The sequence below is a fragment of the Sus scrofa genome, chromosome 4 (genome assembly GCF_054392235.1).
Source record: "Sus scrofa isolate SSC_HxYL_T2T_F1_AM1 chromosome 4, Sscrofa_HxYL_maternal_Yorkshire_Landrace_v2.0, whole genome shotgun sequence".
Taxonomy (NCBI): domain Eukaryota; kingdom Metazoa; phylum Chordata; class Mammalia; order Artiodactyla; family Suidae; genus Sus; species Sus scrofa.
In genome coordinates this window covers 15,567,105-15,589,608 of record NC_139386.1, presented here as the reverse complement: position 1 = coordinate 15,589,608, position 22,504 = coordinate 15,567,105, and the positions used below count along the sequence as shown (strand labels likewise).

At 48.6% G+C, this 22,504-nt stretch overlaps 1 protein-coding gene across 5 annotated transcripts in view; it reads left to right on the top strand.

Moving 5' to 3' along the window:
- Window positions 1-22,504, top strand: part of FER1L6 (fer-1 like family member 6) — a 188,607-nt gene that overhangs the window by 117,650 nt on the left and 48,453 nt on the right. For all 5 annotated transcript variants that reach the window (XR_014843370.1, XM_085021681.1, XM_021088953.2 and 2 more), the window contains 8 exons: window positions 1,328-1,462; window positions 4,967-5,116; window positions 12,956-13,066; window positions 13,335-13,496; window positions 15,239-15,419; window positions 16,861-17,087; window positions 19,158-19,280; window positions 21,277-21,316. Coding sequence is in view for 4 of the 5 variants with exons in the window: in XM_085021681.1 (XP_084877807.1) it covers window positions 1,328-1,462; window positions 4,967-5,116; window positions 12,956-13,066; window positions 13,335-13,496; window positions 15,239-15,419; window positions 16,861-17,087; window positions 19,158-19,280; window positions 21,277-21,316 (1,129 nt within the window). In the remaining variant the exon portion in view is untranslated. The remainder of the gene's footprint in view (window positions 1-1,327; window positions 1,463-4,966; window positions 5,117-12,955; window positions 13,067-13,334; window positions 13,497-15,238; window positions 15,420-16,860; window positions 17,088-19,157; window positions 19,281-21,276; window positions 21,317-22,504) is intronic.

Genomic DNA, 22,504 nt, shown 5'->3' with positions numbered 1-22,504 from the left:
ATTGCCCACTTGCCTGCACAGCCTGGGCGATGGTGACGGTGACATCTTTCCAGGACTGGCCTCATATATTCCTGCAGCAATTTCTCCCCAGAGTCCACCCATCCTGCAAAGCACCCCTAACCTTTAGCTCTGTCAACCTGGCATGTTTCCAAACATCCAGTTAAATAAAGGAGTGAGCCCATCACACCCTGCCTCCTGAAGGGACCACTTGAATGGCCTGGCAGGGGAGCTCTGAGCCATTTCTAGGTGAGACACTCGTGGTTCTGGACCAATAAGGCAGGTTGTCCTTCATTGTCCTTTGGTTTCTGCATCTGTGTATTAAATGCAGCTAACTTCCAGTGTCACTGCTGGCTAGGGGAGGAAGAATGTCATGCAAAATTATGAAGGTTAGGATTCCCCCTTGTGGCTCAATGATAACGATTCCGACTAGGTATCCATGAGGATGCAGATTCAATTCCTGGTCTCACCCAGTGGGTTAAGGATCTGGTGTTGCCATGAGCTGTGGTGTGGGTCACAGACGAGGCTCAGATCTGGCGTTGCTGTGGCTGTGGCGTAGGCTGGCCGCTGCAGCTCTAATTTAACCCCTAGCCTGGGAACTTCCATGTGCTGTGGGTGTCACCCTAAAAAGACAAAAAAGAAAAGAAAAGAAAAGAAAATGATGAAGGTTATTCTGAAGACGCCGTCCCGGTCAGTTCCATGCAGACAAATAAATATGCACAAAACAGTAGGATTCCATGTAAGGAATAGAAGATTGAAAATCTACTTTTGAGGATTTGGCCATAAAATTTTATTTGCTCACGAGTGAAGAATCACTAGAGCTCCCTCATCCTCAGTTCGCCCTTCCATAAAATGGGGATAATCTCAGCATCTTCTTGGTGAGGCTGGATGCCAGATGATCTGAGTTGAATCCCTGTTCTGCCCTGGGCTGACTCTGGACAAGTGAGCCTTGGGTACGTGTCCACCTCCCAGAGTTGCTGGGAAGTTTGAATGAGACACTGTATGTGCAGTACCGCAGCCGGCACATAGTACTTGCTCAGTAAAGTGTATCGAGTCTCGGGTGCAACGTGCTGACTGCTGCAGGGCTTCTACGCATCACATGCACGTACAGAACGTAGGCTCCTCCGGGGCAGGGAATCTGCATCCCTAGCTTCTGGTGCTTAGTAGTTCCGAAGTCTCCTTTGTTGTTTGCACGTTGAATGAGTGAGCAGTGGTGACGAGGATGTGTCCCCTTGACCCTCAGTAAAGTCCGTGTCTATCGAATGCACCTCGGAGCCCCCTCCAACCCATTCCAATGAGCTTTTGCTTTCCCGTCGGCCCCACCTTCCAGGTGATTTCCCAGACCCTCTCCCCCACCTGGAACCAGATGCTGCTGTTCAATGACCTGGTGCTACATGGAGACCAGAAGGAGCTGGCTGAGTCCCCGCCTTCGGTGGTGGTGGAGCTGTATGACAGTGATGCGGTGGTGAGTGTCCTAGGGCCATGCTGATGTGGCCTCGATAAAAATGCTGTATTCATAACATACTTTATTGACCAGCCTGTCCCTGTGCCCCGAGGCGACCCTTCCCTGGGGGAACAGTGATTTACAGAACAAGGAAAATTGGCAACGATCAGGTGCTTTACGAAAGCAAACGGGGCTTAGATTTCCCTTTAGATGACAATTAAAATAGGATCTGGCTCATAAAACTTCAGTGGACGCACTTCTTCAGGAATATAATTAATATAAAGCAACCAGCAGTTGTCCCCAGCCTCCAGCTAGTTCTGTGTCTTGTTGCTGCTTGATAAAATTGTCCATGCATTTGAGAACAGAAGGTCTGTCCTGGTCTTGCCTGGCTGTAAGGAAATGGATGTACTGTCACTTTTTTTTTTTTTTTTAGCTGTGGCTTTCAAGCCCTGAAACAATGCATGCATCTCTATCTCATTCATGTTATGATGTTAGCCAAACCTCTTCTTCTCCAAAGATGTCTGTATTCTGAAATGTTGGGCAGATTTAAAAGCTTGCTGGAGGATTTCTTTTTTAACCACTAAGACACACCTTTTTAAAATTAAGAAGTCTAAAAGGAAAGGCAAGGATTTGTTTATTTTGTTAAATGTCTTTTCTTCCTCCGGAGGCTGTAGACATTCAAATAAATTAAACACAACCGTTGTTCCAAGAAGGCTTCCTAAAGCCTCCTCGCTTCCTCAGAGCATCCTGGTAGCTCGGTCCCAGATACAAGGTCAGGAGGAAATGAGGAGGGGAGAGTTGTAGAAGGTGAACAGGGACCTTGGAGAGCACGAAGTCCCCCGGTTGATTCTGAGAAGAGGAAACAGAAAGGTCAGATGCCTTGTTCAAGGTCACAGCTAGCTGGAGGCAGAACCATAACTTGCACTTGGCCTCCCGTGTCCGCCCTTTCCCACACCTGTGGGAGCGGCTGGTGTGGCTGCAGTTCCTTTAGACACTTATTCTGCTTCTCCGCGTTACTCTCTGCCACTCTCTGGCCCTGTTCCCCATCTGTAAATTGGGGCTCGCTGGGTGTAATTATGAATATGTGTTCTACTATAGTGCCCAGAATATAGATTTTTCTGAGGAGGTCACAAAATAAGTACCATTCCAACTGAGTCCCTCACAACAAAGTTCCAGTCCTAAGTATTTTGATGTGACAACCCATAACCACCATCAAGCGTTTTGAAAGTTTCTCCTAAACCCGCCCGAGAGACTGCATGGATTTTCCTTTGCCCCTTTGCTTTTCAGACCCCCTTCTAGATCTCCATCAGCCGTTGCCTTCCTGGGTCCCATCCCAAGCCAAACCCTGCCCAGAAAAGCAAGCTTCTGTTCTCACGCTTAAAAGTAAAAAAGAGAGTTCCTGTCGTAGTTCAGCGGTTAATGAACCGGACTAGCATCCCTGAGGACGCAGGTTCAATCCCTGGCTTCGATCAGTGGGTTAAGGTTCTGGCATTGCCATGGGCTGTGGTTGGAGGCGGCAGATGCAGCTCGGATCTGATGTTGCTGTGGCTGTGGCGCAGGCCAGTGGCTCCAGCTCCAATTCGACCCCTAGTCTGGGGTCCATATGCTGTGGGTGTGGCCCTAAAAAGACAATAATTAAATAAATAAATGAATAAATGAAAAGAAAATGTAGCGGAGAAAGAAAAAACCAACATTTTTGTACCTTCTCTTTTTTTTTTTTTTTTTTTTTTTTTTGGTCTTTTGTCCTTTTAGGGCCGCACCCGTGGCATATGGAGGTTCCCAGGCTAGGGGTCTTCTAATCAGAGCTGGAGCCTCTGGTCTACACCTCAACCCATGGCAACGCCAGATCCTTAACCCACTGAGGGAGGCCAGGGGTCGAACACGAAACCTCATGGTTCCTAGTCGGATTCATTAACCACTGCATCATGACGGGAACTCCTTCACTTTCCTTTTTGAGAGATAGGTGTAGATGCAAAAGGTTCTATTCACCCCTGTGAGCTGCAGCCACACTGGGCCTCCGTCCTATGGTGGGGATCAGCTCTTAGAGTCTGACTCTGCAGGGCCTGGCTTCCAGTCTAGAGTTTTCTCTCATCACTGAGTGGCTTGTGCCCTCATTCAGGGCAGCTGACTCTGTAAGAAATGAATTTATATTTGGCAAGTGGGTTGCTTGAGTTTACTCTTTTGTCTCCAGGGCTAATTTTGCTTAATTTTTCTTAGCTAGGATTAGGGACAAAATAATTATGTGGCAGATCACTGATTTCACAGCCAGCTGCCCTAACTCCATCCATACCTGAAAAGGGTCTGATGCCACCAGTGACTACCAGCAGGCAGATTTGTTTGTTTTTAAGAGTGACTGAGCCAAACCCATTTCCACCTCAACCAAGCTTCCTTCTACAGCTGGAAATGCGAGGGCTGGTTCATGAGTCCAAAGCAGCGCAGGTGCTAAAAGCCGGCCTCAGCCAAAGAGAATATGGGCACTGTCCTTGGACGTGGAGGTCATTTATCCAAGGGCTTTCACTCAATAAATATGTAATGAGGCTCTGTCCTGTGCCAGTGGACACAGCAGTGAATAACACAGACAGCCCTGCCTGCATGGAGCTTACATTACAGCCATTCCGGAGATGACTAGCAAAGCATCCCCATGCTCCAGCCCCACGTGGCTCGTGGGGGAACTTGGACTTGGACTTCCTGCATGAGGAAGAGGTGGGAGATGCACCATCAAATGGTTCTTAGAGAAACTTCCCACCGGGGTATACATACAGAGCTATTCCAATACTCCTTAACTGCCAAGAGCAACAGGGCAGAAGTGCTCTGTTGCTTGAACACACTGATCTTACTCCTCATCAGCCTCGCCACCACCGTCACCACCGTCACCATCATACTACCACGTATGGAGCACTTATGGTTTGCCCATCCTTGTGCAAAGCACAGATATCATTACATGAATCCTCATGGCCCCATGAACAAGGTATTTTTAATCTCTTTTAAAGCATGAGGCTCAACAAAGTAACTGGCCCAGACCTCAGATCTAGAAAGCCAGTGCATCTGGGAACTCCAGCTCATGCGTGCCTAGACTCCAAACTCCTGTGCTTAACCGCAGTGAGCCCCCCCCCCCCCCCGCCCCCAAAGCGCTTTTGGAATGTTCGGTGCCACTTTATTTCTCCTTTTCCCCTTCACATCTACCCTGGGTGATTATTTTCATGTTATTCCCCTGAGCTCAACATGCTGAGAAGAGAGAGAACCCCTAAGATAGCCCTGAGCCAGGAAGGCCCTAAGATGACCCTCTTAGAGTTTTCCCTGGAATCCTAAATGGATGATTCCTTGGAATCCTAAATGGATGATTCCATGGGTTCCCCAGCCTGTGGAAAGTGGTGTGCGGTGCCTCGAGGAGGAAGAGAGTGAGACAGTAGCAGGAGGGAGACCCTGAGGCTGACAGTTGGTGAGGATTAATTATAAAATCACACTGATGCAGAGCAGAACCAGGTAGGTGACCAGGGACCAAAATTCATTTCTTGTCTGCCTTAGGGGAAGCCAGAATATTTGGGTGCCACCGTAGCTGCTCCTGTTGTAAAGCTAGCTGACCAGGACTATGAGCCCCCCAGGCTGTGTTATCACCCCATCTTTTGCGGGAACCTCTCTGGAGGGGACCTCCTTGCCGTCTTTGAACTGCTGCAGGTAAGTGAACCGCAAGCGACAGGCACTAGGCGTCTATCTGGTCTGCCTGGCGCTACCGGAACTGCACGTCAGTGAAGCTGCGCTTCGTTCCCCCTGCTATCCTGGGTCTGGAGAAAGCTCTTTCTGGGGATCTGGGAGGTACCATTTAAGAACTCGGGGGACAAGAGTTCCCTGCGGGGCTTAGCGGTAATGAAACTGACTAGTACCCGTGACGATGCCGGGTTGTTTGTTTGTTTTTGTCTTTTTAGGGCCACACCCACGGCACATGGAGGTTCCCAGGCTACAGGTCGAATCGGAGCTGTAGCTGCTGTCCTACGCCACAGCCACAGCAACCCGGGATCTGAGCCACATCTGTGACCTACACCACAGCTCACAGCAACGCTGGACACCCGACCCACTGAGTGGAAGCCGGGGATCTAACCCGCGTCTTCATGGATGCTAGTCAGATTTGTTTTCGCTGCACCACAACTGGGAACTCCCACCACTCTCCTCTTTAGATATTGTAGCTCTCTGCTCCTTAACTCCAGGAGCACTTCCCAAAGTCTGTTTTTTGGAACACCAGTCCCTCCAAATACAGTGAAAAGAAAGTTCGAGAAATCCTCCCTATTATATCCCTTGGGAAGATTCAAAATGGTAAAGACTCTGAGAAGTCAACGCTCAAGAAACTTTTGAAATTTCTTTTTTGAAATACATTTCCCCAATGTTTGTGAGCACACACACATATATATTTTTTTTATGAGATAACTCTTAATAGTTTATGAAAAGAAAACCTAGCCCATAGGAGAATGTCAAATTTCCATAGCCTGGCATTTAAATGCTCCCCAAATTAATTTGTCTTCACACTGCTTTTTCAGTGTCACATCTCAGCACATAACTCTGCACATGCTATGGCCTCTTACACCACCTGCTCTCCGGTCTCCGACCTCAGCACACACGGGTACTCCTTTGCTTTTAGTCATTCCGTCCTATTAGGCCGAATGGCCCCCTCCTCTGCCTGCCCCTACCCCTGCCTCTATTTACCTATTTAGGAAAAGGGTCCTCCTCATAGTTCAGAACAAGACCGCCTCCTCCAGGAAGCTCGCCCTCCCCCACCTCCGTCAAAAGTTTTCTCCTCTTCCATGCTACTCACTTTGCCTCTTTCTCTATTGAACTCCGACTTGGATAAGATCATTGTTTACAGCCTTGTCTCCATGAATCTGGAAGTTTTTGTTTGTTTGTTTGTTTGTTTTGTCTTTTTGCCTTTTCTAGGGCCGCTCCCTCGGCGTATGGAGGTTCCCAGGCTAGGGGTCCAATCAGAGCTGCAGCCGCCGGCCTACACCAGAACCACAGTAACACGGGATCCGAGCCACATCGGCTGACCTACACCACAGCTCATGGCAACACCAGATCCTTAACCCACTGAGCAAGGCCAGGGGTCGAACCTGCAACCTCATGGTTCCTAGTCGGGTTCGTTAACCACTGCACCACGACGGGAACTCCTGAATCTTTTTTGAAGGCCAGGACTCCTTTATGCATCTGTTCATGGACTCAGGCAAATATTAGCGGGTATCTACCTGTCTACCACACACCAGGCACACTCCTAAGAAGTCACCAGTGACTAAAACAAACTGTCTTCTAGTGGAGGGGAGCCAACACCATGTACATTATAATGTAGTGGCAGTGTGACAAGTGCTGGAGAGAAAGGGTGCAGTGGACGTGTGTGTTGGGGGAGGGGGCAGGGCTGACATTTTAGGCATCTAGGAGGGGCTCCCTGAGATAGTGGTATATAAGGAGTTCCCACTGTGGCGCAGTGGAAATGAATCTGACTAGGAACCATGCGGTTGCGGGTTGGATCCCTGGCCTCGCACAGTGGGTTAAGGATCTAGCGTTGCCGTGAGCTGTGATGTAGGTCGCAGACATGGCTTGGATCCTGAGCTGCTGTGGCTGTGGTGTAGGCTGGCAGCTACAGCTCCAATTTGACCCCTAGCCTGGGAACATCCATATGCCGGGGGTGCGGCCCTAAAAAGCAAAAAAAGAAAGAAAAAAAAAAGAAAGTGGTATTTAAGTCAGAACCTGAAGGGGAAAAGGAGTAGGTCATACAGATATTGGTCCAAGAGCTTTAGCTGTAGAAGGAACAGCAGGTGCCTGCTCCTGAAGCCTGAGTCTGCCTGGCTTGTACAGGACAAGCAAGGAGGCTGGTGTGGCTGGAGTGGCGTAAACAATGGGGAGAAGGTAGGAGATGAGGTCACAGGGAAGGGATCACATGGAACCTTGGAAGGACTTTGGCTTTTTTTTTTTTTTTTTAATGCGGCCACCTGCTGCATGTGAAATTTCCCGGGCCAGGGATCCAATCCGAGCTGCAGCTGTGACCCACGCAACATTGGATCCTTTAGCCACTGTGCCAGGCAGGGGATTAAACCCAAGCTTCTGCAGCAAGCCGAGCCACACAGCCAGATTCTTCACTCACTGCTCCACAGCGGGTACTCCAGGACTTTGGCTTTTACGTTATGAAAGATGGGAAGTCAGGTGACGATTTTTGAGCATCATGTTTGACTTGTGTTGAAACACTGCGGATGCTCGGTTACAAGGGGGAAAGCCAGGAGGCCCTTTCGGTAATCTAGATGGGAGAACTGGAAGCTGGGATCCAGATGGTAGGAGATAAGTATCCTATGATATCACTTACATGGAGAATCTGAAAAAAAAATGCAAATGAACTTATTTACAAAACAGAAACAGACTCACAGATATAGAAAACAAACTGAGGGTTCCCAAAGGGGCAAGGCGGACAGATAAATTAGGAGTATGGGATTAGTAGATACATACCACTATGCATAGAATAGATAAGCAGCGAAGATTTACCACATATCATAGGGAACTACATTCAATATCTGGTAACCATCTGTAATGGAAAAGAATCTGAAAAATTATATATATATATATATACATATATATATATGATTCTGATATATGTGTATACATCAGACACACACAGATGTATATGTCAGAATCATTTTTCTGTACACCTGAAACTAGCACAATATCAACTGTAGTTCAATAAGATTGTAGGCACGGAAAAGAAGAGAAGTGGACTCTGGATGTACATCAAAGCAGCGTCCACAGGACTGGCTGATGGATTGACAGTGGGGTGTGAAATTCATCTTCATATCACACAGGGGAGCCGACGGTACTATTATACACGCAGTCGACTCAATACAATATTTTCAAGTACATTTATTCACTCATTCACGTAAGCTATGTTGAGAAATTCTGAGCCTAGGCTGATAGCATTTTCCTCAAGAGAGGATTTCAGTCTGCTTCTGGGGTAGATGGGGGGTACTAGCAATTCTGCAGCATTTGAGTCCAACTAAAGACTAAGACGACTTTGGGGAGTTTCTGTCATGGCTCAGCAGTTAACGAACCCGACTAGTATCCATGAGGACATGGGCATTGTTTGGTGGGTTAAGGATCCGGCTTTGGTGCAGGTCACAGACACGGCTTGGATCTGGCATTGCCGTGGCTGTGGTGTAGTCTGGCAGCTACAGCTCCGATTGGACCCCTAGCCTGGGAACCTCCATATGCTGCGGGTGCAGCCCTTAAAAAGACAAAAAAAAAAAAAAAAAAAAAAAGACTAAGATGATTTTGAAGTTGAGTTTTAATCTTTTTTTTTTTTTTTTTTCATTTCTTTTTCAGCCACACCCAAGGCATGTGTAAATTCCTGGGCCAGGGATCAAACCTGTGCCACAGCAGTGACCAGTGACAATGCCAGATCCTTAACCCATCGAGCCACAAGAGAACTCCCTGGGGTTTCCTCTTTTCCTTCCTTCCTCCCTCCCTCTGTTCCTTCCTTCCCTCCTTTCTTCCTTTTTGAGCTTTCATCTTTACAAGCAGGCCTGTCAATTTCCAGCGTACCCTCACTCCTTGGGAACTTACTAGGCGCCAGAAAGTGTGCCAAGTGCTTTGCATGCTGCCTCCTCAGTTCTTCACAGCAACTCATGAATCGGAAATCATTATTTTCACTTTACACATGACAGAACTGACTCTGAGTGATACTGAGTCATTTTTCTTAGTTCCACAGCTAGTTAAGTGATGGAGCCCAAAACTGGTACCCATCCATTGCACTAAATACAAAGAATAATGGAGGTGCGGATGATGGGCTGGGGAGACAGAGAAAGCAGCATCAGTGATTTTTCAGATGGGTGGGGCTGGGCCGAGGGTCCTACCTGGCCCCGAGGGTGGCACCTCCTTAAATTCTGCACCCTAGGTCCCTTGTCCTGGTCTTGCAGCTGGACTTCCTTTGAGGTCCTGATATTTTGTCTCCATTGGGACTTTAGAGCAGTCTGGCTTTTGGACCAGTTATCCTGCTTCTCACCATTTTGCCTTCATAACCATTCTTTTCCATCCCTTGGCCCCCTGTGCTGAATAAATAACTGCACATCATGCGGTTTATAGGTCAGCAGCCAACCCGTTTCACTCTGAAAAAGCTTAATCTTATCTGGGAGTTGCTCAGTCTCCACCACGCTGTGGGAGCCATCCAGGATGTTAAACTCTTAAGGGCATCTTTGAGGCACTTCGGAAAGGAGCTTCTTTAAGGCATTTTCCAGGCCAGCATCTCAGCAGCCCCAAGACAGGCAAACATATAGTCCTTTTTATATAGTCCTTTTTAAAGCACATCCAGAGGCACCATCCTGTGCCACCATCACAGCTGTTTTGTGGCTTTATCTTGGGAGCTACGGGAACAATTAGCTTTCTCAGGAGGGGATGGATCCCTCCCCTCTTCAGCCCCAGGCAGTGTTCACCTCATCTTCTCCCAGCTCCTGTGTCTGGTCTGGTTCCTTCTGCAGCATCATTTTCTGGAGCCTACTTGGCATCTGCAGTGACTGCTGTCTTCTTTTCTCTGGGCTTTCTTATAACTGGCTTAACCACATCTGCTGTTGCCAGCTAGAATATGTCTGTGAGAAAGAAAGGGTGATATGTTTGTGATTTGCAGGTTTTGATGAGCAATTAGGCTTTTTCGAGCATATGGAGCCAATGTTTCAGTTAGTCAACAAACATTTATCAAGAACCCACTGGATTTGGAGCATCAAGTGAGGGGTCTGACAATGAAATGAGATGAAGACAGACTTCCTTGGAGTTCCCATCGTAGCGCAGCGGAAACAAATCCGACTAGGAACCATGAGCTTGCAGGTTCGATCCCTGGCCTCGCTCAGTGAGTTAAGGATCTGGCATTGCCATGAGCTGTGGTGTAGGTCGCAGATGTGGCTTGGATCCCACGTGGCTGTGGCATAGGCTAGCGGCTACAGCTCCGATTTGACCCCTAGCCCCGAAACCTCCATATGCCCCAGGTATGGCCCTAAAAAGACCAAAACAAACAAACACACAAACTTCCTCTTGGCCAAGTCAGACAAGCTCCCACCTTGAGGAAAACCTCCTGCTCCAAAGCGATATTTATTTTAATTTTTATTTCTATTTTGTCCTTTTAGGGCTGCACCCATGGTATATGGAGGTTCCCAGGCTAGGGGTCAAATGGGTATAGCCTCTGGCCTACACCACAGCCAGAGCAACTTAAGATCCGAGCTGCATCTGCAACCTACACCACAGCTCATGGTAACGCTGGATCCTTAACCCACTGAGTGAGGCCAGGGATCGAACCCATGTCCTCACGGACTGCTGAGCCACAATGGGAGCTCCCATAAAGCAATGTTTAATAGAACATCTGGCTCCCGAGGGTCTTGAAGAGTCAGCTGGCCCAGAGAGGGAAAGGGACTCATGCAAAGTCACACAGCCATGCCTAGTTTCTGGGCTCATTACACTACTTTCTGCACTAAGCCTCCAGAGGACACAGAAACCTCCAAGGACAGAAGGGTCGGAGCATGGCCACAGTGGCCGGGACCGATTCAGGGGCAGCTTCTTCTTCTTCTTTTTTTTTTTTTTTTTTGTCTTTTTCAGGGCTGCACCCGTGGCATATGGAGGTTCCCAGGCTAGGGGTCTAATTGGAGCTGTAGCCGCCAGCCTATGCCACAGCCACAGCAATGCCAGATCCAAGCCGCATCTGCGACCTATACCACAGCTCATGGCAACACCAGATCCTTAACCCACTGAGCGAGGCCAGGGATCGAACCCGCAAACTCATGGTTCCTAGTCGGATTCGTTTCCGCTGCGCCATGATGGGAACTCCAGGGGCCGCTTCTTAAAAGACATACATGTAGAGCCAGGTCTTGAAGATATTTCGAGGCGGCCCACACGGTGTGAAAGACCCTTTCCTGAGGAGACTTCCTAAGTCCTTTGTGCAAAATTTCAACATAGCACAGAGATTGTCCTCCTGTGGTTTTTAACTCCAGATGCACAGGAAATGACACTTTTTCCTGGAGGTCTGCCTTCAAAAGACTTCATTTGCTGTTTCACTGATTAAGGCATAGTCTCTATGTGGTTGAATGACTCTCCTGGAGCGGATAGTGGGGGGAGAGTTAAGTCTCAGAGGTTCGGAATCCGATCAGAGCCCCTTCATCCCATGGCTGTGGTTCCCCTGACATGGGTGAGGTCGTGACCACATACCTACTTGTCTTTTTTCGTCCCCTCTATGCTGTGAGCTTACTGAGAGCTTCTGACCCTCGTAATCTGTGCCTCATCGTAAGTGCTAAGTGTGGCTCACCCTTGTGAATGAATGCATTTGTCAATGAAGAAATAATTAACGGTGATAAAATGCATGGTCTTGATTTACATTTTCAGCTGGAAACATTCTTTTGGTGAAAACAGTGACAGTCTTTCCCATGAAGTGATTGTACAGCAGCATTCATCTTCCTTCCGTCTCCTAACTTCCTCTTCTTTTAAAAAAAAAAGTTCTGTTTTGGGAGTTCCTGTTGTGGCGCAGTGGTTAACGAATCCAACTAGGAACCATGAGGTTGCGGGTTCCATCCCTGGCCTCGCTCAGTGGGTTAAGGATCTGGCGTTGCCGTGAGCTGTGGTGTAGGTTGCAGACACAGCCTGGATCTGACATTGCTGTGGCTGTGGTGTAGACTGGTGGCTACAGCTCCGATTCAACCCCTAGCCTGGGAACCCCCGTATGCCACGGGAGCGGCCCTAAAAGGATAAAAAGACAAAAAAAAAAAAAAAGTTCTTTTTTTTTTTTTTTTTTAAATTGAAGCGTAACTGATTTACAATGTTGTGTTAATTTTGGCTATACAGCAAAGTGATTATATACAACCCTTTTTTAAATGTTATTTTCCATTATGGTTTATCAGAGACACTGAATGTAGTTCTCTGTGTACGCAGTAGGACTGTGTCCCTTCCGTGCATAATAGCTTTTGCATCTGCCAACCCTAACCTCCCACTCCATCCCTCCCCCAGTCCCCTCGCTCTTGCCAACTCCAAGTCTGCTCTCCTTGTGAATCTGTTTATGTTTTGTTTTGTTTTTTTGTCTTTTTAGGGTCTTACCTGGCGGTTCCCAGGCCAGGGGTTGAATCTGAGCTGCAGCTGCCAGCCTACACTACAGTTACAGCAACACCAGATCCGAGCCACCTCTGCGACCTACACCACAGCTCATGGCAATGCCAGATCCTTAACCCTCTGAGTGAGACCAGGGCTTGGACTTGTCCTTATGGCTGCTAGTCGAGTTCATTACCACTGGGCTGCAATAGGAACTCCTGTTTCTGTTCTGTAGATAGGTTCATTTGTGTCGTGGTCTAGATACCACATGTAAGTGATATCATATGATATTTGTTTTTCTCTTTCTGACTTACTTCACTTAGTAGGAGAATCTCTAGTTCCAACCATCCAATGCAAATGGCATTATATCATCCTTTTTATGGCTGAATAGTATTCCATTGTGTATATGTGCTAACCAGTGCTTGTTCTGTGTGGTAGGTCCCTGCATCTGGGCTGCAAGGGCTCCCTCCCCTTGACCCACCGGATGTCACCCAAATCTACCCAGTCCCTGCCAGCATCCGGCCGGTGCTGAGTAAATACCGAGTGGAGGTATGGGGCGGGGAAGAACTGGGTTGCTCTTTGGGACAAAAGGGCACTGACGCATTGCTGTCATGCCTGCATCATGTGAAGGGACTTGTGGGGCGGGAAGGAGCCTTAGCTGGTCAGACGGAGCCCTCAAGGAGCTGCATCGTCCTTTCCTGGAAGAGCACATGGTGGTTCTCAGGCTGGCACCTCTGACTCTCCCACCCCTGAGCCAGGGCACCTGCTGGCCTCTCCCTGGGCCTGTGGGTAACAGCCCTGCTGATCCTCTCCTCAGGTCCTCTTCTGGGGAGTCCGAGAAATGAAGAAGGTGCAGCTGCTCTCGGTGGATCGTCCTCAGGTCCTCATCGAGTGTGGGGGGTGCGGAGTCAAGTCCTGTGTGATCCAGAGCTACAAGAACAACCCCAACTTCAGCGTCCAGGCAGATGCTTTCGAAGTGGTGCGGGTCTCCCTCCCCCCTCCCCTGCTCGGTCCCTTATTGCCACAGACGCCACCCACTCCTCCCTGAGCCTGGCTGGGGGAGATGTTTTAGATGTTCAGGCATCCACGACTTACAAGGAAGAATAGTCTTGGAGTTCCCATCGTGGCACAGTGGTTAACGAATCCAACTAGGAACCATGAGGTTGCAGGTTCGATCCCTGGTCTTGCTCAGTGGGTTAAGGTTCCGGCATTGCCATGAGTTGTGGTGTAGGTTGCAGACACAGCTTGGAACCTGCCTTGCTGTGGTTGTGGCGTAGGCTGGTGGCTACAGCTCCGATTCGACCCCTAGCCTGGGAACCTCCGTATGCCGTGGGTGCGGTCCTAGAAAAGATGAAAAGACAAGAGAAAGAAAGAATAGTCTAATTCAGTGAAAAGCCAGAATTTCAGAATGGGATAAAAGAGACTTTTGTTCTTGTTTTGTTTTTAAAGGTTCCAGGGGTAGATCAAACAGTAATCAAAGCAGGTTGACAGTGGTTCCCAAAGTGTGATCCCCAGCTCATCAGCATCTCCCAGGGACTCATTAGACATGCATATTCCCAGGCCTTGCCCCTGTAGTACTGAATCTGAAACTGGTGGTGACTGGGGCCCAGACACCTCTGACTTAGCAAGCCCTGCAGGTGACTCTGATACACACTGAAGTCTGAGAGCCACTGGCCTAGGAGGTACCATCAGGACCCTTATTTTAATGGTCAGATTAAAAAGAAATTTGTACATTGCCTGTCAGCAGTTTACATGTGAATTTTGCTGCTAAAGTGGTGTTGGACACCTGTGCTTTTGTTTGGTTTGGTACTTTTCTGTGCTCTGATTTGGAACCAACTGTGAAGTCAGGGTTTACTTTGTCCAACCCAGTCAGCTCCAATGGCCACCTGGTCTAAAGATGAGAATTAAAGAATGCCTAATGTGCTTGCAAACCTTTCACACTAGGCTTCATTGAGACTCCAGGCGGGGGAGGGTCTCTGGGGTTAAGGAGTGGGTGGGGTGGTGCTAACCCCTCACCCCCAGCTCCATCTAAAATGGTTCAACTTTCATCCTCTTTTTTTTTTTTTTTTTTTTGGTGGTGGTGGTTGTTGTCATCGTTTTTTGTTTGTTTGTTTGTTTTTAATGGGCCTCATCCGAGGCATCTAGAAGTTCCTGGGTTAGGGCTTGAAGCAGAGCTGCAGCTGAGTCCTATGCCACAGCCAAAGCAACACCGGATCTGAGCTCTATATGTTACCTATGACCTATGATGCAGCTTGCGGCAATGCCAGATCTTTAACCCACTGAGCGAGGAGGCCAGGGATGGAACCCGCGTCCTCAAGGAGACAAGAGCATGTCCTCAACCTGCTGAGCCACAAAGGGAACGCCAACTTTCACCTGTTTTATATCGAGTCTGGATATATGTTCATCTGAAATGCGAGTTTGGATAAATAATGACAAGAGGATTGTAGGCAACTGCGGTAGAAAATTTGGAAGTGGGTGAATGTTTGCAATTTACACCTGGGGTGAATGGTTCGTGCCCTCCCTCCTATTTTGGGGTCACGACTCCCTGGCTTGAGAAGGCAGTGCTCCAGACTCTGGCAGGGCACAGGGGTGACCTAGAGGGAGAGGACAAGGCAGGGTGCCTGGCTTGGTCTGGTCCTGCCGCCCGAACGGGTCAGCAGGGCACCAGCAGCCAGGCCCAGCCCAGGCAGTGCCCCACTTCACCCTGACCTCACCCGGCAGGAGCTGCCTGAGAACGAGCTTCTGCACCCGCCCCTGAGCATCTGCGTGGTGGACTGGCGAGCTTTCGGGAGGAGCACCCTGGTGGGCACCTACACCATCAACTGCTTGAAACAGTATCTGTGTAAATCTAGGGAGCCCCTGGCCCTCGCCTCACAGGTGGACGGAACCCAACTTGGCCAAGGTAGGAAGCGCCTTCTAGATTCTGGAGCTATAGGCTACCAAGCCGTGGTGCCTGCAGGTGCCTGCACTGGGCCCTGGCCCAAAGGACAGGCCCCATGGTCAAGTGGATCCTTCTGAAGGAATTTGCCCCAGTGGTGCCCTCTCCTTTTGCTGCCACGCTCTGACTTTTAGCCTGATGTCAAGGTCAACTTCCCAAGAAGGCTTCTTTGACTGTGACTCAAGTTCCCTCCTGATCCTGACATTTTTCTTTTCTTGATGCTACTGGCATTTGTTCTGTTTGGGATCTCAGGCACAGAGACCAGGTAGTTCCTACTGTACCGTCATCACTGGTCTGTGTAAGGCTTTTCTCTTATATCCACCCCCCCCATCTTACTCCCAGTCTCCTCCCCTCGGCGGGTCCCCTACTGCAGATCCTTGTAAAATGTCAATCTATTTAGTCGACAGATGTGATTCGATGTTCTAATCTTCATTTAGTTTCCCACTTTTTTCACTCAAAGCTGTGTTTTGAGATCTATCCGCGCTGCTGTGGGTACTTTCGATTGTTACCGTGACCTGCTGCATTGGTCGCGCTGTGCTTGTTTTTTCCTCCTATCGGGCTCCTGGGCTGCCTCCAGCTCCCTCCTTCCACAAACTATGCAGTAAGTGTGGTCCTCGAGGGAGAATCCCGTGTGGAATTTTCTTTGGACCACACATCCAGGAGTAAGCTTACTGGTTCTCAGAGAACGTGTACGTGCAATTTCATTAAGTCCTTCCAGGGGGCGCTCCCGAGAGCTGTACTTGTTTGCACTGGGCTACACTAGTCTATACCCGTTTATATTCCCGCCATCACTGCATCTGGAGTCCCATTTCCCTCCTCCTTAACAGCACCTGCTATTCCAACTATTTTTTTCCCCTGCACGTGCAGCTTGGGGAAGTTCCTGGGCCAGGGACAATACCAGATACTTACCCGGCAGAGCCATACAGGAACCCTTCTTATCCAACTTTCTGATTGTCTTGTTTTAGTTGGTGTTTGGTATTTTCCATTTGGATGGCTATGAATGAGGGTGCGGGTTGGACCCTAGCCTCGCTCAGTGGGTTAAGGGTCCAGCATTGCCGCAAGCTGTGGTCTAGGTCACAGATGCGGCTTGGATCTGGCATTGCTGTGGCTGTGGTGCAGGCCGGCAGCTACAGCTCTGATTCGACCCCTAGCCTGGGAACCTCCATATGCTGCAGATGCAGCCCTAAAAAGACAAAAGACAAAAAGAAAAAAAAAATGATCTAATTTATCTACGAGTGACATGGGTATTTTTACTGACATTTTTATAAATATGGAAAGTGAGGTTCAGAGATGTTAGGAAGTTGCTGTATTTGAATCCAGGTCTGTCTGATTCCCAACACTGGGTCCCTGAAAGGATCACCCGGATTGTAGCCCAGTTGCCTGATCCCATGTACTTTATTTTCAGTGGTTTCAGATTCATTTATGGCCACTGAGCCCTCTGGGACCCTCAGCTCTGTTCAGGAGCTCCCGACAGATCATGTCTTTGTGGATGTTGAGCCGCCTCCCACAGTGGTACCCGACTCGGCTCAGGGTCAGCCATCCAGCCTGATTGACGTCCCTGACTCATCCCCTATGCTAGAGCCGGAACACAAACCTGCAGCCCAGGAGCCACCAAAAGATGGAAAAGCTAAGGTTGGAATGTCATCCCTCTTTATATTTACATGGTGCATTCAGGTTTGCATAGAGGTTCTACATGCTAATCTTCACACCTACTTGCTGTGTAACCACTGCCAGCAATGTCACTTTGCTGAGCATTAGTTTCTTCATCTGTAAAATGGGGACACTGATACTCACTTCACAACATTGTTGTAGAATCAGATCAAGTCAGTATATATGAAATTAAAGTGCTAGTTACAGCAGTATTTAATTGAACAGAAACTCTTCTAGAAAGAAAGAAAGAAAGAAAGAAAGAAAGAAAGAAAGAAAGAAAGAAAGAAAGAAAAGAAAAGAAAAGGAAAGGAAAAGGAAAGAGGGAGGAAGGAAGAAAGAAAGAAGGAAGGGAGGAAATAAAGGTGGACTTAGGAGTTCCCATCCTGGCTCAGTGGGTTAAGAACCTGACTAGTATCCATGAGGATGTGGGTTTGATCCCTGGCCTCGCTCAGTGGGTTAAAAATCCAGCATTGCTGTGGCTGTGGCATAGGCTGGCAGCTGCAGCTCCAATTCAACCCCTAGCCTGGGAACTTCCATATGCCCTAAAAAGAAAAAAAAAAAGAAGAAGAAGAAATGCTTCTTGATTCATTAGCTTGGAAAGACAATGGCTTCTTCATAGGCTTATTCCACAAATATTTTGAACCTGTTTTGTACATCACGGGGGACCAGAAAGATGTATCTTCTCGGAGTTCCTGTTGTGGCTCAGTGGTTAACGGATCTGACTAGGAACCATGAGGTTGCAGGTTCAATCCCTGGCCTTGCTCAGTGGGTTAGGGATCCGGCGTTGCAGGGAGCTGTGGTGTGGGATCTGGCGTTGCTGTGGCTCTGGTGTAGGCTGGTGGCTACAGCTCCGATTAGATCCCTAGCCTGGGAATCTCCATATGCCGCGGGTGCGGCCCTAGAAAAGACAGAAAGATTAAAAAAAAAGAAAGGTGTATCTTCTGGATTCTAAATACAAGTGAGATTTATTTTCAGCTAGCTGAGATTCTGGAAGGGGAGATGGATACATACACAGACCATCAAATGGGGACACCAGTAATCTTTTAAGTCATAATTTTGAGTGCAAAAGTCTGAGGTATTTATCGATTGCCTTTAAGAAGAGAGCAGATTTAAGAAAGTCCTAAGAGATGGCCTGCCCAGCAAAGAGTGAAAGCTGGAATAAAAAGCAGAGTAAGACAGATGAATGGCGATTTGCTCAGGCTCTTCTCTTCCCATTTCATCCAGGCTCCACGTGACTCTCTGACCCCCGCAGAGTTCTCTCCATCCCACCTGCATTGAACCTGCCACTTTATGTTGCAAATCTCAGCTGATGTGTGTGTTGCCACCATAACACTGTGGGTTTCACCTGGTCAAAGACAATTTTTAAAAATATCTCTGCATCCCTTGCACTCGATAGAGTGCCTGGCACATCGTAGGTACCTGAGAGATGTCTGGGAGCAAACAGATGGCACATACATGATGAATCTGTCATGGCACAGCTGCCTTCTCCCCACAGGCCCTCTTTCTGCCATATATTCACCACACTGCCTCTCCTATCCCCATCACTCAGGTTGAAGGTGTTTATTTGCACCTGTTCAAATCAGAAATGACGCTAAAAGGAGACTTGTCTCCACTATGTCACTGAATCCTCACGACAGTGAAGTAAGCAGGTGTCGTTGTCCTGGAAACAGAGAATCACACAATGTATATTCATTGCTGGGAAGCGAAGTTCCTTCTACGGTATCACCCTGTCTCCTGCAGCCTGTAGCGTGCAGTGTCTCCTCCACTGAATTCGAAGCTTCCCACATATAAGGATTGTGTCCAAACCCGACATCTTCAGCATCAACCACAAAATCTCATATCTGCTCGATAAATGTTTGCCGAATAAACACATGAATGGATGACAGATGATCAAACTTGCATTTATTGAAGGGGGACAGAGAGCTGCACTCACAAAACCTGTTGACACCTCCAACCACCTCGCAGAGGGTACCTGTCTGTGCTCTTTCTTAGTCAGCCACCAGCACCAGATCCTTGAGGCCTAACTCATACTCCATCCCTGTCCCCTGCCAGGATGCCAGGAAGCCTTCCCGGAGGTCTACAAAGAGGAGAAAGAGAACCATTGCGGATGAGTCTGCTGAAAACGTCATTGACTGGTGGTCTAAATATTATGCCTCCCTGAAAAAAGCCCAGAAGGTAGGTGCTCTCCGGGCTGTGACAGTGGAGTGGCTCTATGAAATCACGACAACTTTCACCGCCCCACCTCCCAATCCCACAATATCCCTTTTTCTATATTCCAATATAGGAGTTCCCATTGGGGCTCAGCAGAAACGAACCCAACTAGTATCCATGAGGACACCAGTTCGATCCCTGGTCTCGCTCAGTGGGCTAAGGATCTGGCATTGCTGCGAGCTGTGGTGTAGGTTGCAGACCTGGAGGATCTGGTGTTGCTGTGGCTGTGGCTGTGGCCAACAGCTGCTGCTCCAATTTGACCCCTAGCCCAGGAATTTCCATATGCCATGGGTGCATCCCTAAAAAGACAAAAAAAAAAAATTCCAATATGGGTAAGCCCTACTCAAGCATGGTTCTGTTAACTGCAGAAGGGCTCAAAGCCTGGAAGGACTAGGGGTCCAGAGCTACAAAATCCCTCTTGTCTGACTGGAGCTGGCCCTGGGACACAGGCTCTGCTGTAAATCCTGGAGGGATGTGCCATCTATTGTGGCATCCAGGGGATCTGCCCATTGGTCAGTCTCAGTGAGGCCCAGCCAAGGAGAAATGGGGTCTCTGGACAGGAGGGCATCAGTGATGGGGGCTTCAGGTTTATCTGCAGGTATCCAGGTTAAAGAGTCCCGGGTCTCCAGCAGGATTCTAAGTTCATATGGGGAACTCTCAAAGTACAGGCAGACGTCTTGGCCTTAGCAAATGGGAAGAATCAGCAGGTTACCAGAGCAGGGCCCGGGCCCAGGGAAGAAAAAGGGGGCTAAGTTACGAAATCAGAGAATCAGGGAGGCGTGGGTCTGGAGATTCAGGCTGAATTACTTCTCATCCCCAAGTGAAGAGGGAAAGGAAAAGGATTCAGATGTTATCATTGTATTTAATTGAAGAGAAACTCCTCCGAGTCTTTATTTGGAAAGAGCATAGTTTCTACACGTAGGACTATGTCCGTGACTTATTGACACAAAGTTCAATAAACCAAAGGTTAGTCCCTGCTTCCAGATTCCCGCCTCTTGCTGTTGCGGGCACTACCGCTTCCGGTGAGAACTGCCGTTTCTCTGCCAACCTGGAACAGACCCAATTCCAACATTCCAGCAGGGAAAACTCCCAGAACATTCCAGCAGGGAAACCTCCCAGTTGCAGACGGGGGGGGGGGGGGGTCATGTGGAAGAAGAGTGGAGAGAGGGGTTGCTTTCCCCGTGGCTAGACCAGCCCGCACCTAGAGCACAAGGACGTCTGGCTTGGTGGCCCTTGTTTTGGATGTGTAGGCACCTCTTCTCCAGGGCAGGGCATCTCCCTGCCTACTGGGGCTACTGAGGACTATTCGCATACGCTTTTAAAATGGCTCTGGGAGTTCCCGTTGTGGCACAGTGGAAACGAATCCAACTAGCATCCATGAGGATGTGGGTTCGATCCCTGGCCTCACTCAGTGGGTTAAAGATATGGTGTTGCTGTGAGTTGTGGTATAGTCACAGACGTGGCTCAGATCCCATGTTGCTGTGCCTTGTGGCTGCAGCTTTGATCAACCCCTAGCCTGGAAACTTTCATATGCTGCAGGTGCGGCCCTAAAAGAAAAAAAAAAAAAGAAAGAGAGAAAAAAAAAAGGCTCTGAGTGGAGTTCCAGTTATGGCTCAGTGGGCTAAGACCCTGATGTTGTCTCTGTGAGGGTGCGGGTTCAATCCCTGGCCTTCCTCATTGGTTTAAGGATCTGGTGTTGCTGAAAACTGCAGCGTAGCTCACAGAGGCAGCTTGGATCCAGCGTTGCTGTGGCTGTGGCGTAAGCCTGCAGCGCCGCTCCCATTCGATCCCAAGCCCAGGCACTTCGTTCCATGTGCTTCGGGTGGGGCTGTAAAAAGAAAAAAAAAGATCTCTGAGGAGGCAGAGGGCTAAGATAATGGAATTAGAACTGCTAGCCGTCAGAGTTAATATATATGAGGCATGACTGAATCAATCATTTTGTCTCCCTCTTTTCTCAAAGGAAAAGGAGAGGAATTCCAAGGAGAAAAAAGGCAGCGCAGGTAAGCGGCATGCGGGGGACACCTGAATATAAGAGAAGACCCCTTGGGTGAGAAAAATGATAAACTGGGAGCCACAGGAGCAACCTCGGAGCCTGACGCCCTCACTTCGCAAGTGAGGAAACGATCTCAGGACAATGACCACCCTTTTAAAAGGTCACTTAGCTGATTTGAACTGAGCGGGACTAGATCCCAGGTCTCCGGAGTTGAAGTCAATGCTGAAATCGACCCTTTGGCTCAAGTCCCTGCATTGACGGTCTGGATGTAGAAACAGCAGAGTAAACACGGGAGCAAGGTGGGATGGCAGGCCAGAACCAACACGAAGAGCTTTAATAGGGGCGACCCCGATTTCACATCCAAAACTCAGGTGACAAGGATTGAATCAATCTAGGTTGGCGGAAGCTCAAATGAAAGAGGCCTGGGATTTGAAATGACTGCAAACTCGGTGTAAGCCAAGGGTTGGTCTTGGCCTAAAAGCTCCAGTAACACCAAGTGCGGTTTCAGGGCACAGAAGAAGTAAGAAAACGAGAGCCAGGGACAGTTCATCAGGTGACATCTAATGATCATATTTAATTCGAAGACCAACCCTATGACATAAGCAATGGGATCTTTATTTGCTGATAATAAAACAGGTACAGAGAAGTCGAAGACCTTGCCCAAGTTTGTACAGCTAGAAAATAACGGAGCTTGAAGTCTGGGTCTCAGGAGGTTTTTCTCCAGTACCTGCTCCTAAAAAATTGCTGCATAATCTCACGAACTGCATTGGTGACCATGTGTCAGGCCCTTAACATATTTCAGTTTAAGGTTGTTGAACCAGATGATTCTCAAGTTCCTAATCCTTTCTGAGAAGGAAATGTGTGTAAAGCTTTGGATTCAGTCCGCCCTGTGTCTGTTCTTTGCTACCTGGGGGACCGGACAAACTCCTTACCCTCTCTGTGCCTAGTTCAATGAATTCTTGCATATGGTGGGGAAGGCCAGCAGATTGCCAGGCCCAAGGCATCTGTTGACATTGGACTGCTATGTGTGCGGTGTCTCCCCCACTCCTGCAGTGCACAGTCTGCAGGGCCATGTGTGGATATCGTGCATTGAAATGTTACCATTTCTGGAGTTCCCGTCGTGGCTCAGGGGAAACAAACTTAACTAACATCCATGAGGGTGCAGGTTTGATCCCTGGCCTTGCGCAGAGTGTTA